Here is a 16,550-nt window from a genome sequence, read left to right on the forward strand (position 1 = left end):
AAGTAGGAGACTACCCTGCCGTGCTGCATCTAAACAGCACCCAAACCCTGTAGAGATGCGTCAGTATAGAGCACGAATCCGTCCTCTCCAGAAGGTAAAACCAAAATCGGAGCCAACATTAGTCTCCGCTTCAGCTCCTAGAAGCTGGTCTCGCAATCCTCAGTCCAAGTGAACTTCACGCCTTTCCTGGTCAGGCGTGTAAGTGGCATAGCAATCCGAGAGAAACCCTCAACGTATCTCCGGAAATATCGAGCCAAACAAAGAAAGTTGCGAGCCTCCTCTATAGACTCCGTCTACTCCAAACTGTAACAACCCCTATCTCCTGTGGAACCACGGTATACTCCTACTGGTGATCGTGTGTCTCAAACATCTCACAAAAGACAACCAAAATACGTACTACTGATCTTCACATATAGACGTTTCCGTCGAAACATCTCTAGAACTATGCGAAGATGGTGTACGTGACTCACCTCAGATCTGAAATAGATCACAACATCGTCAACAAAGACAATGGAAACCAACTCAAACATCCTAGGAATATCAAATTCACCGAGTCCCTGAAAACATCTAAGGCTCCGCAAGCCCCTAATGGTAAAACCAAGACACATAATGTCCGTATCACAAACATTACTAACCATAAGATCCTCGACAACAAGTCAGGAATCTGATCACCAACGATGTAAATCACCAAAGAATAGATCATCCAATGTGAGAGCAATGCTCCATCACACGAAATACCACATATGTGGGAGCAACGCTCTACCACAAGAAATCCTCCATATGTGGGAGCAACGCTCCACCACAAATAATCCGAAATATGTATCTGCAATAAATATGGGAGCAATACTCCACTACAAGCAATCCACAATATGTGGGAGCAACGCTCCACCACCACCAATCCATAAGTGATCAAGACATCTTACTATCCAACTAGAGACTGCACGAAATCACTCTACCACATATCACTGTGAACAGCCAAGGGTATCACAATCCAGTACGCAAATCAATTCCTTATTTAACTCTATCATCATCCTAGTGGGTCGGTTACCCACTAATGGGAGAATTAGTTGATAGGGTAATACAACCAATAACATAATGTAGACAATCAACATTCTACATCCAACATAGGTAGAATCATCATGATGCTACCAACCATACACCCGGCACACGTGCACACACAACACATGTATGATCGACATAATCCTCCAATTAGTACACACCAAATATACTCACAACATAGGTATAAATCATCGTGATACCTCCAACAATGCATACCGAACCCGTGTGCATATATCAACATAGGTATAATCGACAATACACCTCAAACAACACTCACATGACATATATACATCTATGCCAAGAGTATAATCAACGTAATACTTCCAACAAATCATAATCGACACGAGTGTACACACAGAACAAATATAATGAACAAAATACCTCGAATATTACACGAACACATCTGCACATATCACAACTCAGATTAAATTGATAAGATACCTCCAATAAAACACTCAAACATATGTGCACATTTCACAACATAGATTTAATCGACAAAATACCTCCAATAAACCAATCAGACCACTCGGGTATAATCTACTAGAAACCCACAACAATCATAACTGGAAAAGTATACACCCACTACATGCAATTAGACCGTCCATCATAACACTCCTACAACACATAATAATCATATGTACACACCACATAGATATGCAAAATCAACATATTTAATTCAATCAACCTGACATTCCCTATGCTACCTTCTAAATTATCCAACTGGGTACATACTGTCACGCCCCAGAGGAGTCCCTATCCGAGAAAATTTCGGCAGCATCTCCCCTGTACGGTGGACAATCTGAAACTTTTCTACATCTCACAAATACCTCAGCCACAGGCGGCTGGAATAATAACAACAAAATAAAACATCACCACGCAGTTATATATAATCAAACAAAGTAGTAATACTCTGACTCAAAAACCACCCTACTCAACTACACTCGTAAAGCTCAAAACCGATGAACTCACCTCTTCTGCCGTCCAGGCAGGCACGTAGTAAAAAAACACATCGAATAAAAATCCATCATCATCACAAAAATCCATACAACAACCAAGTATCCAAACAAACCAAGTCCACACATAATCAATAAATGCAAAACAAAACTAAACGATATATAAACCATCGAGGTCTGCAGAGATCTAGCACTACGTGCTGTGGGGACTAGCGACTGGAACTCCCTCCTGACAGCATCAACCTGAAAATAACGACAATGGAGGCGGGGTGAGTCCAACACTCAGCAGGTATAATTGATATGCAAAGTAAAGAAATAACACCTAGCACTAATCATGCGTACAGTCTCCTGATAAAAATAAAGGTAAATGCAACCGAAGAAGACAAGAGAGAATCTGTACTAACCAGGACCCGGTATAAGGACAAACAGTCTGAAAGGTATAGAAGACCTGTATGCATGTCAAACATAGGTATCCAAACAATATGCAGCATATAAATGCAGCAATCACAATCACAAACAATAAATGCATCATGCATATGATGCCAATGTCATGGTCACCCCTGACGCCAGTCAGCCAACTCACAACAAAAGTGGGACCAAGTGGGTAGGGCTGTGACGACCGTGCACTCTGCAACACTACTCCTGATGAGTGATCGAGTGGACGGGATGCTGTCGGAGTACATACGTACTCCTACCCCAAATCATAAATGGGGGAGCGCAATGCTCTCATCTCCCGGTACACTATGACGGGGAGGAATCTCTAACGTGCTACACGCTGCGTCACACTACCCCTGAGCGGATCAACGGAGCACCGGAAGAGTCAAACTAACGTGCTACTACGCTGTGTCACGCTACCCATGAGCGTCACAACGGAGCACCGAACAGTGATGAAAACTGGCAAAGTGCTCAACAATCTATCGCACAGCATGCGATCATGCAAATGGTGCATGTCACTAAGCATGGTAATATACTAAACCAACCTCTGGACATATAACAATGGGCACCATAGTGAATAAATCATATCAAGGTATACTGATCAAATAAGCTATCAAACCTAGGACCTGACATGGTAAAACATGGTTATATCACTACCCATGAGCATGATAGATCGGTACAAGATCAATACGAAATGAAATCAAACAATCAATCAAACAGGTAACATGTGTTGGGCAGTGATTAACCGAAACAAATAGGAAACACAATTAATGCAACATATTATTTTCATTACTAAGCATATCAAAGACAATAAGTCAAAAGTACCCGCCTCCAAAATAGAAAGGTCCAATCTGACTCCGAGATACTCGTCTCGCGTCAAAGTCCCATGTTAAATCGCACAGTTTAGCTAATTTAATTATAAACAACTAGCTAAACTAATTTCTAATCCACTGACCAGTTAGGGTTAGTTTCATTAACCCCAACTACACCGTTATACAACTTCTAAACCTAAATCAATAATTATTACTAACACACTAGCAATAATCTACCACAAGATCAAAACCCTAAACCTTACCTCAATTCACAGCCTGTAGTTTCTTGATTCCCGGTCGCAGTGTGTTGCCGTTGATAATTAAGTAGGCTGCTAAATGGGATAGCTGCCGGAACCCAAAATCATCCACAAACCCAAACTCCTTGCTGATTACTTCACTGACCACAAATCAAGAAAAATAAAAAATCCAAAATCAACCAAAAACAACCCAATTCCAATCAAAGCTAGGGTACAGAGCCTACAATCTGTGATGGATCAAACCTGTGGCCGGCGAAAATGTTAGGGCATAGCGTCGGCGAAGCAAACTCAGCGGCGGCACAATCCAAACCTAGGGCACACGAGATGGAGGTCTGCGGCACTGCTGTGAGGAGAGCTCAGCTGACGAGCCCACAAGAGGAGTCGCGGTGACCGGCTGTGGTGGCGGCGCGAGATGGCTAAGGCAGAGGCGTCGGTGTTCGACTCGGGAGGAAAAGGAGAGATGTCGGCGTCGGGTAGAGGAAGACCTCTGCTCGGATGTGCCTGAGTGCCAGCGAGGAGACGCCGGCGTTGAGGGGCGCACAGTGGCGTCGAGATCGCGGTGTACGGCGGGGACGAACGACTGTCGGAGGCGCGGCAGTGAGAAGGAGGCGTCGGCGGCGCACGGCTAGGGCACGGCAAGGAAGTGAGGAAACCGCCTCCTTGCGGTTGCGGTTAGGGCAAATTCGCCGTGAGGGGGAGAAGGCGCGGGGAAGAAGAAGACTCGGTGAGATTTGGGTGAGGACACGGGAAAAAAAAATGAAAAATAAGAAAAATAAAAAGAATTAGGAAAAGAAAAAGAAAATAAACTTTTCCTTACTTAAATGGGTAGCATAAACAAGCTTTTTTCCCGGTCCCGTTTTAATCCCCGTGAACTTATCCGTACGAGCTCTGAAAAATTCCCGAAAAATTTCCAAAAATTTCGGAAAATTCCCTTATTAATATTCGCCTATTTTCCGGTATTTTACACATACAGTCTAAAATTAACGTACCCATGGAATAGGATACATCAATCCTTTATAGATTGATCAAACCGACAACGATATACAGCTAATTCAGTCTTCTCCCCGTCAGTACAAGTCATGTACCCAATGTACTCAAGATATCCAAGTAAACATGAATCACCCAAAGATCAGCATTTTTATAAAATAGAGTAAGTCGATCCCCTGCTGATCGGACCAACCAAACAATGAATCTGTGATCGACTATCTAAATCTAATAAATGTATGTTAATCCTTCGCAATCACTAAGGTATATCGATCTACGACTACCCAAGTCGACAAACGTAAATCAGTCTTCTACTGACCGATCTAACAAGAGTAAATCAATATTTACTGATAAAATTAACTAAGATAAAATGATATACTACTGGCTAGGTCAACATGAAGATATAGATATTATCCACTACCTAACTAATAATAGCAGAGGCTGGTATGTGCCTCCATCCCTTCTAGTAGCAACAGAAGTTAAAACTACTGATGGTATAATATGAAAAATCACCAGAGACTATAATCCTTGATCTCTAATAAGGTCAACCATGCTCAATGATTATCCCATCACATGTAATATGGGTTACAGCAACCAGACAGGTACTAAAGATAAAATACTAATACATGTCATAACTATCATAAAATAAACATCATACCTATATGCCGTCTGGAGATGTTCCATCGTTGTCCAGTCACCAACTTCTGACCTCAAAATTCCGAATAAGAAAATCTCCGAAAATCCAAACAAATCCGAAACGGAAATTCGAAACATCACCATATCGAAAATCCGAAAATGACCAGTTTGACTCGCAAACTTGGCTAACCCAAATATCCAGAATACCAACAACAGGTATCCGATAAATCTCCAGAACCTCCAAAAGCAGGTATCATAACCCGCTCTGATACCAAATAAATTGGTATCAGATAAATCCCAAAAATCCAAAATACAAAAATCCAACAAGTAACACCAAACTTGGCGCTCTGATACCAAGTAAATAAATTGGTATCAGGTTATCCCAAACATCCAAAATACGAAAACAAAAGATCGTAAACCTGGCTCTGATACCACTAAATTGTCATGCCCCAGAGGAGTCCTTGTCCGAGAAAATTTCGGCAGCATCTCCCCTGTACGGTGGACAATCTCAAACTTTTCTACATCTCACAAATACCTCAGTCACAGGCGACTGGAATAATAACAACAAAATAAAACATCACCACGCAGTTATATATAATCAAACAAAGTAGTAATACTCTGACTCAAAAACCACCCAACTCAACTACACTCGTAAAGCTCAAAACCGACGAACTCACCTCTTCTGCCGTCCAGGCAGGCACGTAGTAAAAAAACACATCGAATAAAAATCCATCATCATCACAAAAATCCATACAACAACCAAGTATCCAAACAAACCAAGTCCACACATAATCAATAAATGCAAAACAAAACTAAACGATATATAAACCATCGAGGTCTGCAGAGATCTAGCACTACGTGCTGTGGGGACTAGCGACTGGAACTCCCTCCGACATCAACACGAAAATAACGACAATGGAGCGGGGTGAGTCCAACACTCGCGAGTACAATTGATATGCAAGAAATAACACCTAGCACTAATCATGCGTACAGTCTCCTGATAAAAATAAAGGTAAATGCAACCGAAGAAGACAAGAGAGAATCTGTACTAACCAGGACCTGAGTATAAGGACAAACAGTCCAAGTGGTATAGGAATCCTGTATGCATGTCAAACATAGGTATCCAAACAATATGCAGCATATAAATGCAGCAATCACAATCACAAACAATAAATGCATCATGCATATGATGCCAATGTCATGGTCACCCCTGACGCCAGTCAGCCAACTCACAACAAAAGTGGGACCAAGTGGGTAGGGCTGTGACGACCGTGCACTCTGCAACACTACTCCTGATGAGTGATCGAGTGGACGGGATGCTGTCGGAGTACATACGTACTCCTACCCCAAATCATAAATGGGGGAGCGCAATGCTCTCATCTCCCGGTACACTATGACGGGGAGGAATCTCTAACGTGCTACACGCTGCGTCACACTACCCCTGAGCGGATCAACGGAGCACCGGAAGAGTCAAACTGACGTGCTACCACGCTGTGTCACGCTACCCATGAGCGTCACAACGGAGCACCGAACAGTAATCGCACAGCATGCGATCATGCAAATGGTGCATGTCACTAAGCATGGTAATATACTAAACCAACCTCTGGACATATAACAATGGGCACCATAGTGAATAAATCATATCAAGGTATACTGATCAAATAAGGTATCAAACCTAGGTCCTGACATGGTAAAACATGGTTATATCACTACCCATGAGCATGATAGATCGGTACAAGATCAATACGAAATGAAATCAAACAATCAATCAAACAGGTAACATGTGTTGGGCAGTGATTAACCGAAACAAATAGGAAACACAATTAATGCAACATATTATTTTCATTACTAAGCATATCAAAGACAATAAGTCAAAAGTACCCGCCTCCAAAATAGAAAGGTCCAATCTGACTCCGAGATACTCGTCTCGCGTCAAAGTCCCATGTTAAATCGCACAGTTTAGCTAATTTAATTATAAACAACTAGCTAAACTAATTTCTAATCCACTGACCAGTTAGGGTTAGTTTCATTAACCCCAACTACACCGTTATACAACTTCTAAACCTAAATCAATAATTATTACTAACACACTAGCAATAATCTACCACAAGATCAAAACCCTAAACCTTACCTCAATTCACATCCTGTAGTTTCTTGATTCCCGGTCGCAGTGTGTTGCTGTTGACAATTAAGTAGGCTGCTAAATGGGATAGCTGCCGGAACCCAAAATCATCCACAAACCCAAACTCCTTGCTGATTACTTCACTGACCACAAATCAAGAAAAATAAAAAATCCAAAATCAACCAAAAACAACCCAATTCCAATCAAAGCTAGGGTACAGAGCCTACAATCTGTGATGGATCAAACCTGTGGCCGACGAAAATGTTAGGGCACAGCGTCGGCGAAGCAAACTCAGGGGCGGCACAATCCAAACCTAGGGCACACGAGATGGAGGTCTGCGGCACTGCTGTGAGGAGAGCTCGGCTGACTGTGAACCCAAAATAGGGCACTGGCAGCAGGGAGTCGGCTGTGTCACGAGCCCACAAGAGGAGTCGCGGTGACCGGCTGTGGTGGCGGCGCGAGATGGCTAAGGCAGAGGCGTCGGTGTTCGGCTCGGGAGGAAAAGGAGAGATGTCGGCGTCGGGTAGAGGAAGACCTCTGCTCGGATGTGCCTGAGTGCCAGCGAGGAGACGCCGGCGTTGAGGGGCGCACAGTGGCGTCGAGATCGCGGTGTACGGCGGGGACGAACGACTGTCGGAGGCGCGGCAGTGAGAAGGAGGCGTCGGCGGCGCACGGCTAGGGCACGGCAAGGAAGTGAGGAAACCGCCTCCTTGCGGTTGCGGTTAGGGCAAATTCGCCGTGAGGGGAAGAAGGCGCGGGGAAGAAGAAGACTCGGCGAGATTTGGGTGAGGACACGGGGAAAAAAAATGAAAAATGAGAAAAAGAAAAAGAATTAGGAAAAGAAAAAGAAAATAAACTTTTCCTTACTTAAATGGGTAGCATAAACAAGCTTTTTTCCCGGTCCCGTTTTAATCCCCGTGAACTTATCCGTACGAGCTCTGAAAAATTCCCGAAAAATTTCCAAAAATTTCGGAAAATTCCCTTATTAATATTCGCCTATTTTTCGGTATTTTACACATACAGTCTAAAATTAACGTACCCATGGAATAGGATACATCAATCCTTTATAGATTGATCAAACCGACAACGATATACAGCTAATTCAGTCTTCTCCCCGTCAGTACAAGTCATGTACCCAATGTACTCAAGATATCCAACTAAACATGAATCACCCAAAGATCAGCATTTTTATAAAATAGAGTAAGTCGATCCCCTGCTGATCGGACCAACCAAACAATGAATCTGTGATCGACTATCTAAATCTAATAAATGTGCGTTAATCCTTCGCAATCACTAAGGTATATCGATCTACGACTACCCAAGTCGACAAACGTAAATCAGTCTTCTACTGACCGATCTAACAAGAGTAAATCAATATTTACTGATAAAATTAACTAAGATAAAATGATATACTACTGGCTAGGTCAACATGAAGATATAGATATTATCCACTACCTAACTAATAATAGCAGAGGCTGGTATGTGCCTCCATCCCTTCTAGTTGCAACAGAAGTTAAAACTACTGATGGTATAATATGAAAAATCACCAGAGACTATAATCCTTGATCTCTAATAAGGTCAACCATGCTCAATGATTATCCCATCACATGTAATATGGGTTACAGCAACCAGACAGGTACTAAAGATAAAATACTAATACATGTCATAACTATCATAAAATAAACATCATACCTATATGCCGTCTGGAGATGTTCCATCGTTGTCCAGTCACCAACTTCTGACCTCAAAATTCCGAATAAGAAAATCTCCGAAAATCCAAACAAATCCGAAACGGAAATTCGAAACATAACCATATCGAAAATCCGAAAATGACCAGTTTGACTCGCAAACTTGGCTAACCCAAATATCCAGAATACCAACAACAGGTATCCGATAAATCTCCAGAACCCCCAAAAGCAGGTATTATAACCCGCTCTGATACCAAATAAATTGGTATCAGATAAATCCCAAAAATCCAAAATACAAAAATCCAACAAGTAACGCCAAACTTGGCGCTCTGATACCAAGTAAATAAATTGGTATCAGGTTATCCCAAACATCCAAAATACGAAAACAAAAGATCGTAAACACGGCTCGATACCACTAAATTGTCATGCCCCGGAGGAGTCCTTGTAAGCATCTCCCCTGACGGTGGACAATCTCAAACTTTCTACATCTCACAAATACCTCACCACAAGCGGCTGGAATAATAACAACAAAATAAAACATCACCACGCAGTTATATATAATCAAACAAAGTAGTAATACTCGACTCAAAAACCACCCAACTCAACTACACTCGTGAACTCACCTCTTCTGCCGTCCAGGCAGGCACGTAGTAAAAAAAAAACACATCGAATAAAAATCCATCATCATCACAAAAATCCATACAACAACCAAGTATCCAAACAAACCAAGTCCACACATAATCAATAAATGCAAAACAAAACTAAACGATATATAAACCATCGAGGTCTGCAGAGATCTAGCACTACGTGCTGTGGGGACTAGCGACTGGAACTCCCTCCTGACAGCATCAACCTGAAAATAACAACAATGGAGGCGGGGTGAGTCCAACACTCAGCAGGTACAGTTGATATGCAAAGTAAAGAAATAACACCTAGCACTAATCATGCGTACAGTCTCCTGATAAAAATAAAGGTAAATGCAAACCGAAGAAGACAGGAGAGAATCTGTACTAACCAGGACCCGGTATAAGGACAAACAGTCCGAAAGGTATAGAAGACCTGTATGCATGTCAAACATAGGTATCCAAACAATATATAAATGCAGCAATCACAATCACAAACAATAAATGCATCATGCATATGATGCCAATGTCATGGTCACCCCTCACGCCAGTGGGACCATGTGACGACCGTGCACTCTGCATCACTACCCCTGATGAGTGACCGAGTGGACGAGATGCTGTCGGAGTACATACATACTCCTACCCCAAATCATAAATGGGGGAGCGCAATGCTCTCATCTCCCGGTACACTATGACGGGGAGGAATCTCTAACGTGCTACACGCTGCGTCACACTACCCCTGAGCGGATCAACGGAGCACCGGAAGAGTCAAACTAACGTGCTACTACGCTGTGTCACGCTACCCATGAGCGTCACAACGGAGCACCGAACAGTGATGAAAACTGGCAAAGTGCTCAACAATAATGGAGCAATCTATCGCACAGCATGCGATCATGCAAATGGTGCATGTCACTAAGCATGGTAATATACTAAACCAACCTCTGGACATATAACAATGGGCACCATAGTGAATAAATCATATCAAGGTATACTGATCAAATAAGCTATCAAACCTAGGACCTGACATGGTAAAACATGGTTATATCACTACCCATGAGCATGATAGATCGGTACAAGATCAATACGAAATGAAATCAAACAATCAATCAAACAGGTAACATGTGTTGGGCAGTGATTAACCGAAACAAATAGGAAACACAATTAATGCAACATATTATTTTCATTACTAAGCATATCAAAGACAATAAGTCAAAAGTACCCGCCTCCAAAATAGAAAGGTCCAATCTGACTCCGAGATACTCGTCTCGCGTCAAAGTCCTGTGTTAAATCGCACAGTTTAGCTAATTTAATTATAAACAAATAGCTAAACTAATTTCTAATCCACTGACCAGTTAGGGTTAGTTTCATTAACCCCAACTACACCGTTATACAACTTCTAAACCTAAATCAATAATTATTACTAACACACTAGCAATAATCTACCACAAGATCAAAACCCTAAACCTTACCTCAATTCACAGCCTGTAGTTTCTTGATTCCCGGTCGCAGTGTGTTGCTGTTGACAATTAAGTAGGCTGCTAAATGGGATAGTTGCCGGAACCCAAAATCATCCACAAACCCAAACTCCTTGCTGATTACTTCACTGACCACAAATCAAGAAAAATAAAAAAAAATCCAAAATCAACCAAAAACAACCCAATTCCAATCAAAGCTAGGGTACAGAGCCTACAATCTGTGATGGATCGAACCTGTGGCCGGCGAAAATGTTAGGGCACAGCGTCGGCGAAGCAAACTCAGGGGCGGCACAATGTGAACCCAAAATAGGGCACCGGTAGCAGGGAGTCGGCTGTGTCACGAGCCCACAAGAGGAGTCGCGGTGACCGGCTGTGGTGGCGGCGCGAGATGGCTAAGGCAGAGGCGTCGGTGTTCGGCTCGGGAGGAAAAGGAGAGATGTCGGCGTCGGGTAGAGGAAGACCTCTGCTCGGCTGTGCCTGAGTGCCAGCGAGGAGACGCCGGCGTTGAGGGGCGCACAGTGGCGTCGAGATCGCGGTGTACGGCGGGGACGAACGACTGTCGAAGGCGCGGCAGTGAGAAGGAGGCGTCGGCGGCGCACGGCAAGGAAGTGAGGAAACCGCCTCCTTGCGGTTGCGGTTAGGGCAAATTCGCCGTGAGGGGGAGAAGGCGCGGGGAAGAAGAAGACTCGGCGAGATTTGGGTGAGGACACGGGAAAAAAATGAAAAATAAGAAAAAGAAAAAGAATTAGGAAAAGAAAAAGAAAATAAACTTTTCCTTACTTAAATGGGTAGCATAAACAGGCTTTTCCCGGTCCCGTTTTTATCCCCCGAAAAATTCCCGAAAAATTTCCAAAAATTTCGGAAAATTCCCTTATTAATATTCGCCTATTTTCCGGTATTTTACACATACAGTCTAAAATTAACGTACCCATGGAATAGGATACATCAATCCTTTATAGATTGATCAAACCGACAACAATATACAGCTAATTCAGTCTTCTCCCCGTCAGTACAAGTCATGTACCCAATGTACTCAAGATATCCAACTAAACATGAATCACCCAAAGATCAGCATTTTTATAAAATAGAGTAAGTCGATCCCCTGCTGATCGGACCAACCAAACAATGAATCTGTGATCGACTATCTAAATCTAATAAATGTATGTTAATCCTTCGCAATCACTAAGGTATATCGATCTACGACTACCCAAGTCGACAAACGTAAATCAGTCTTCTACTGACCGATCTAACAAGAGTAAATCAATATTTACTGATAAAATTAACTAAGATAAAATGATATACTACTGGCTAGGTCAACATGAAGATATAGATATTATCCACTACCTAACTAATAATAGCAGAGGCTGGTATGTGCCTCCATCCCTTCTAGTAGCAACAGAAGTTAAAACTACTGATGGTATAATATGAAAAATCACCAGAGACTATAATCCTTGATCTCTAATAAGGTCAACCATGCTCAATGATTATCCCATCACATGTAATATGGGTTACAGCAACCAGACAGGTACTAAAGATAAAATACTAATACATGTCATAACTATCATAAAATAAACATCATACCTATATGCCGTCTGGAGATGTTCCATCGTTGTCCAGTCACCAACTTCTGACCTCAAAATTCCGAATAAGAAAATCTCCGAAAATCCAAACAAATCCGAAACGGAAATTCGAAACATCACCATATCGAAAATCCGAAAATGACCAGTTTGACTCGCAAACTTGGCTAACCCAAATATCCAGAATACCAACAACAGGTATCCGATAAATCTCCAGAACCCCCAAAAGCAGGTATCATAACCCGCTCTGATACCAAATAAATTGGTATCAGATAAATCCCAAAAATCCAAAATACAAAACAAAAGTATCGTTATCTAAACATCCAAAATACGAAAACAAAAGATCGTAAACCTGGCTCTGATACCACTAAATTGTCATGCCCCAGAGGAGTCCTTGTCCGAGAAAATTTCGGCAGCATCTCCCCTGTACGGTGGACAATCTCAAACTTTTCTACATCTCACAAATACCTCAGTCACAGGCGACTGGAATAATAACAACAAAATAAAACATCACCACGCAGTTATATATAATCAAACAAAGTAGTAATACTCTGACTCAAAAACCACCCAACTCAACTACACTCGTAAAGCTCAAAACCGACGAACTCACCTCTTCTGCCGTCCAGGCAGGCACGTAGTAAAAAAAACACATCGAATAAAAATCCATCATCATCACAAAAATCCATACAACAACCAAGTATCCAAACAAACCAAGTCCACACATAATCAATAAATGCAAAACAAAACTAAACGATATATAAACCATCGAGGTCTGCAGAGATCTAGCACTACGTGCTGTGGGGACTAGCGACTGGAACTCCCTCCTGACAGCATCAACCTGAAAATAACGACAATGGAGGCGGGGTGAGTCCAACACTCAGCAGGTACAATTGATATGCAAAGTAAAGAAATAACACCTAGCACTAATCATGCGTACAGTCTCCTGATAAAAATAAAGGTAAATGCAACCGAAGAAGACAAGAGAGAATCTGTACTAACCAGGTATAAGACCAAGTAGTAGTATAGGAATCCCGTATGCATGTCAAACATAGGTATCCAACAATATGCAGCATATAAATGCAATCACAATCCAACAATAAATGCATCATGCATATGATGCCAATGTCATGGTCACCCCGGACGACTCACAACAAAAGTGGGACCAAGTGGGTAGGGCTGTGACACTCGCAACACTACTCCCGATGAGTGATCGAGTGGACGGGATGTTGTCGGATACATATCCTCCTACCCCAAATCAAAATGGGGAGCGCAATGCTCTCATCTCCACTATGACGGGAGGAATCTCTAACGTATACACATCCTGCGCCACACTACCCCCGAGCGGATCAACGGAGCACCTAAGAGTCAAACTAACGTGCTACTACGCGTGTCACGCTACCCATGAGCGTCACAAAGGAGCACCGAACAGTGATGAAAACCGGCAAAGTGCTCAACAATAATGGAGCAATCTCTCGCACAGCATGCATGCAAATGGTGCATGTCACTAAGCATGGTAATATACTAAACCAACCTCTGGACATATAACAATGGGCACCATAGTGAATAAATCATATCAAGGTATACTGATCAAATAAGCTATCAAACCTAGGACCTGACATGGTAAAACATGGTTATATCACTACCCATGAGCATGATAGATCGGTACAAGATCAATACGAAATGAAATCAAACAATCAATCAAACAGGTAACATGTGTTGGATAGTGATTAACCGAAACAAATAGGAAACACAATTAATGCAACATATTATTTTCATTACTAAGCATATCAAAGACAATAAGTCAAAAGTACCCGCCTCCAAAATAGAAAGGTCCAATCTGACTCCGAGATACTCGTCTCGCGTCAAAGTCCCATGTTAAATCGCACAGTTTAGCTAATTTAATTATAAACAACTAGCTAAACTAATTTCTAATCCACTGACCAGTTAGGGTTAGTTTCATTAACCCCAACTACACCGTTATACAACTTCTAAACCTAAATCAATAATTATTACTAGCACACTAGCAATAATCTACCACAAGATCAAAACCCTAAACCTTACCTCAATTCACAGCCTGTAGTTTTTTGATTCCCGATCGCAGTGTGTTGCTGTTGACAATTAAGTAGGCTGCTAAATGGGATAGCTGCCGGAACCCAAAATCATCCACAAACCCAAACTCCATGCTGATTACTTCACTGACCACAAATCAAGAAAAAAAAAAATCCAAAATCAACCAAAAACAACCCAATTCCAATCAAAGCTAGGGTACAGAGCCTACAATATGTGATGTATCGAACCTGTGGCCGGCGAAAATGTTAGGGCACAGCGTCGGCGAAGCAAACTCAGTGGCGGCACAATCAAAACCTAGGGCACACGAGGTGGAGGTCTACGACACTGCTGTGATGAGAGCTCGGCTGACTGTGAACCCAAAATAGGGCACCGGTAGCAGGGAGTCGGCTGTGTCACGAGCCCACAAGAGGAGTCGCGGTGACCGGCTGTGGTGGCGGCGCGAGATGGCTAAGGCAGAGGCGTCGGTGTTCGGCTCGGGAGGAAAAGGAGAGATGTCGGCGTCGGGTAGAGGAAGACCTCTGCTCGGATGTGCCTGAGTGCCAGCGAGGAGACGCCGGCGTTGAGGGGCGCACAGTGGCGTCGAGATCGCGGTGTACGGCGGGGACGAACGACTGTCGGAGGCGCGGCAGTGAGAAGGAGGCGTCGGCGGCGCACGGCTAGGGCACGGCAAGGAAGTGAGGAAACCGCCTCCTTGCGGTTGCGGTTAGGGCAAATTCGCCGTGAGGGGAAGAAGGCGCGGGGAAGAAGAAGACTCGGCGAGATTTGGGTGAGGACACGGGAAAAAAAAATGAAAAATGAGAAAAAGAAAAAGAATTAGGAAAAGAAAAAGAAAATAAACTTTTCCTTACTTAAATGGGTAGCATAAACAAGCTTTTTTCCCGGTCCCGTTTTAATCCCCGTGAACTTATCCGTACGAGCTCTGAAAAATTCCCGAAAAATTTCCAAAAATTTCGGAAAATTCCCTTATTAATATTCGCCTATTTTCCGGTATTTTACACATACAGTCTAAAATTAACGTACCCATGGAATAGGATACATCAATCCTTTATAGATTGATCAAACCGACAACGATATACAGCTAATTCAGTCTTCTCCCCGTCAGTACAAGTCATGTACCCAATGTACTCAAGATATCCAACTAAACATGAATCACCCAAAGATCAGCATTTTTATAAAATAGAGTAAGTCGATCCCCTGCTGATCGGACCAACCAAACAATGAATCTGTGATCGACTATCTAAATCTAATAAATGTACGTTAATCCTTCGCAATCACTAAGGTATATCGATCTACGACTACCCAAGTCGACAAACGTAAATCAGTCTTCTACTGACCGATCTAACAAGAGTAAATCAATATTTACTGATAAAATTAACTAAGATAAAATGATATACTACTGGCTAGGTCAACATGAAGATATAGATATTATCCACTACCTAACTAATAATAGCAGAGGCTGGTATGTGCCTCCATCCCTTCTAGTAGCAACAGAAGTTAAAACTACTGATGGTATAATATGAAAAATCACCAGAGACTATAATCCTTGATCTCTGATAAGGTCAACCATGCTCAATGATTATCCCATCACATGTAATATGGGTTACAGCAACCAGACAGGTACTAAAGATAAAATACTAATACATGTCATAACTATCATAAAATAAACATCATACCTATATGCCGTCTGGAGATGTTCCATCGTTGTCCAGTCACCAACTTCTGACCTCAAAATTCAATAAGAAAATCTCAAAATCCAAACAACCAAACGAAATTCAAACATCACCATATCGAAAACTGAAATGACCGTTGACAAACTGGCTAACCCAAATATCCGTAATACCAACAATGTATCCGATAAA

The 16,550-nt window shown here is 42.3% G+C and overlaps 1 protein-coding gene across 1 annotated transcript; it reads right to left on the reverse strand.

The window, feature by feature from the left end:
• Positions 1–7,268: 7,268 nt before the first annotated feature.
• Positions 7,269–8,389, reverse strand: LOC121994779. The gene is made up of 3 exons (XM_042548702.1): positions 8,340–8,389; positions 7,505–7,933; positions 7,269–7,401 (listed from the first exon to the last, which is right to left on the reverse strand). Exons 1-3 carry the CDS (start codon positions 8,387–8,389, stop codon positions 7,269–7,271), a joined length of 612 nt encoding a protein of 203 aa, XP_042404636.1.
• Between the last annotated feature and the right edge of the window lie 8,161 nt (positions 8,390–16,550).

The sequence above is a fragment of the Zingiber officinale genome, chromosome 6A, assembly GCF_018446385.1.
Source record: "Zingiber officinale cultivar Zhangliang chromosome 6A, Zo_v1.1, whole genome shotgun sequence".
In the NCBI taxonomy this organism is placed as follows: Eukaryota; Viridiplantae; Streptophyta; class Magnoliopsida; order Zingiberales; family Zingiberaceae; genus Zingiber; species Zingiber officinale.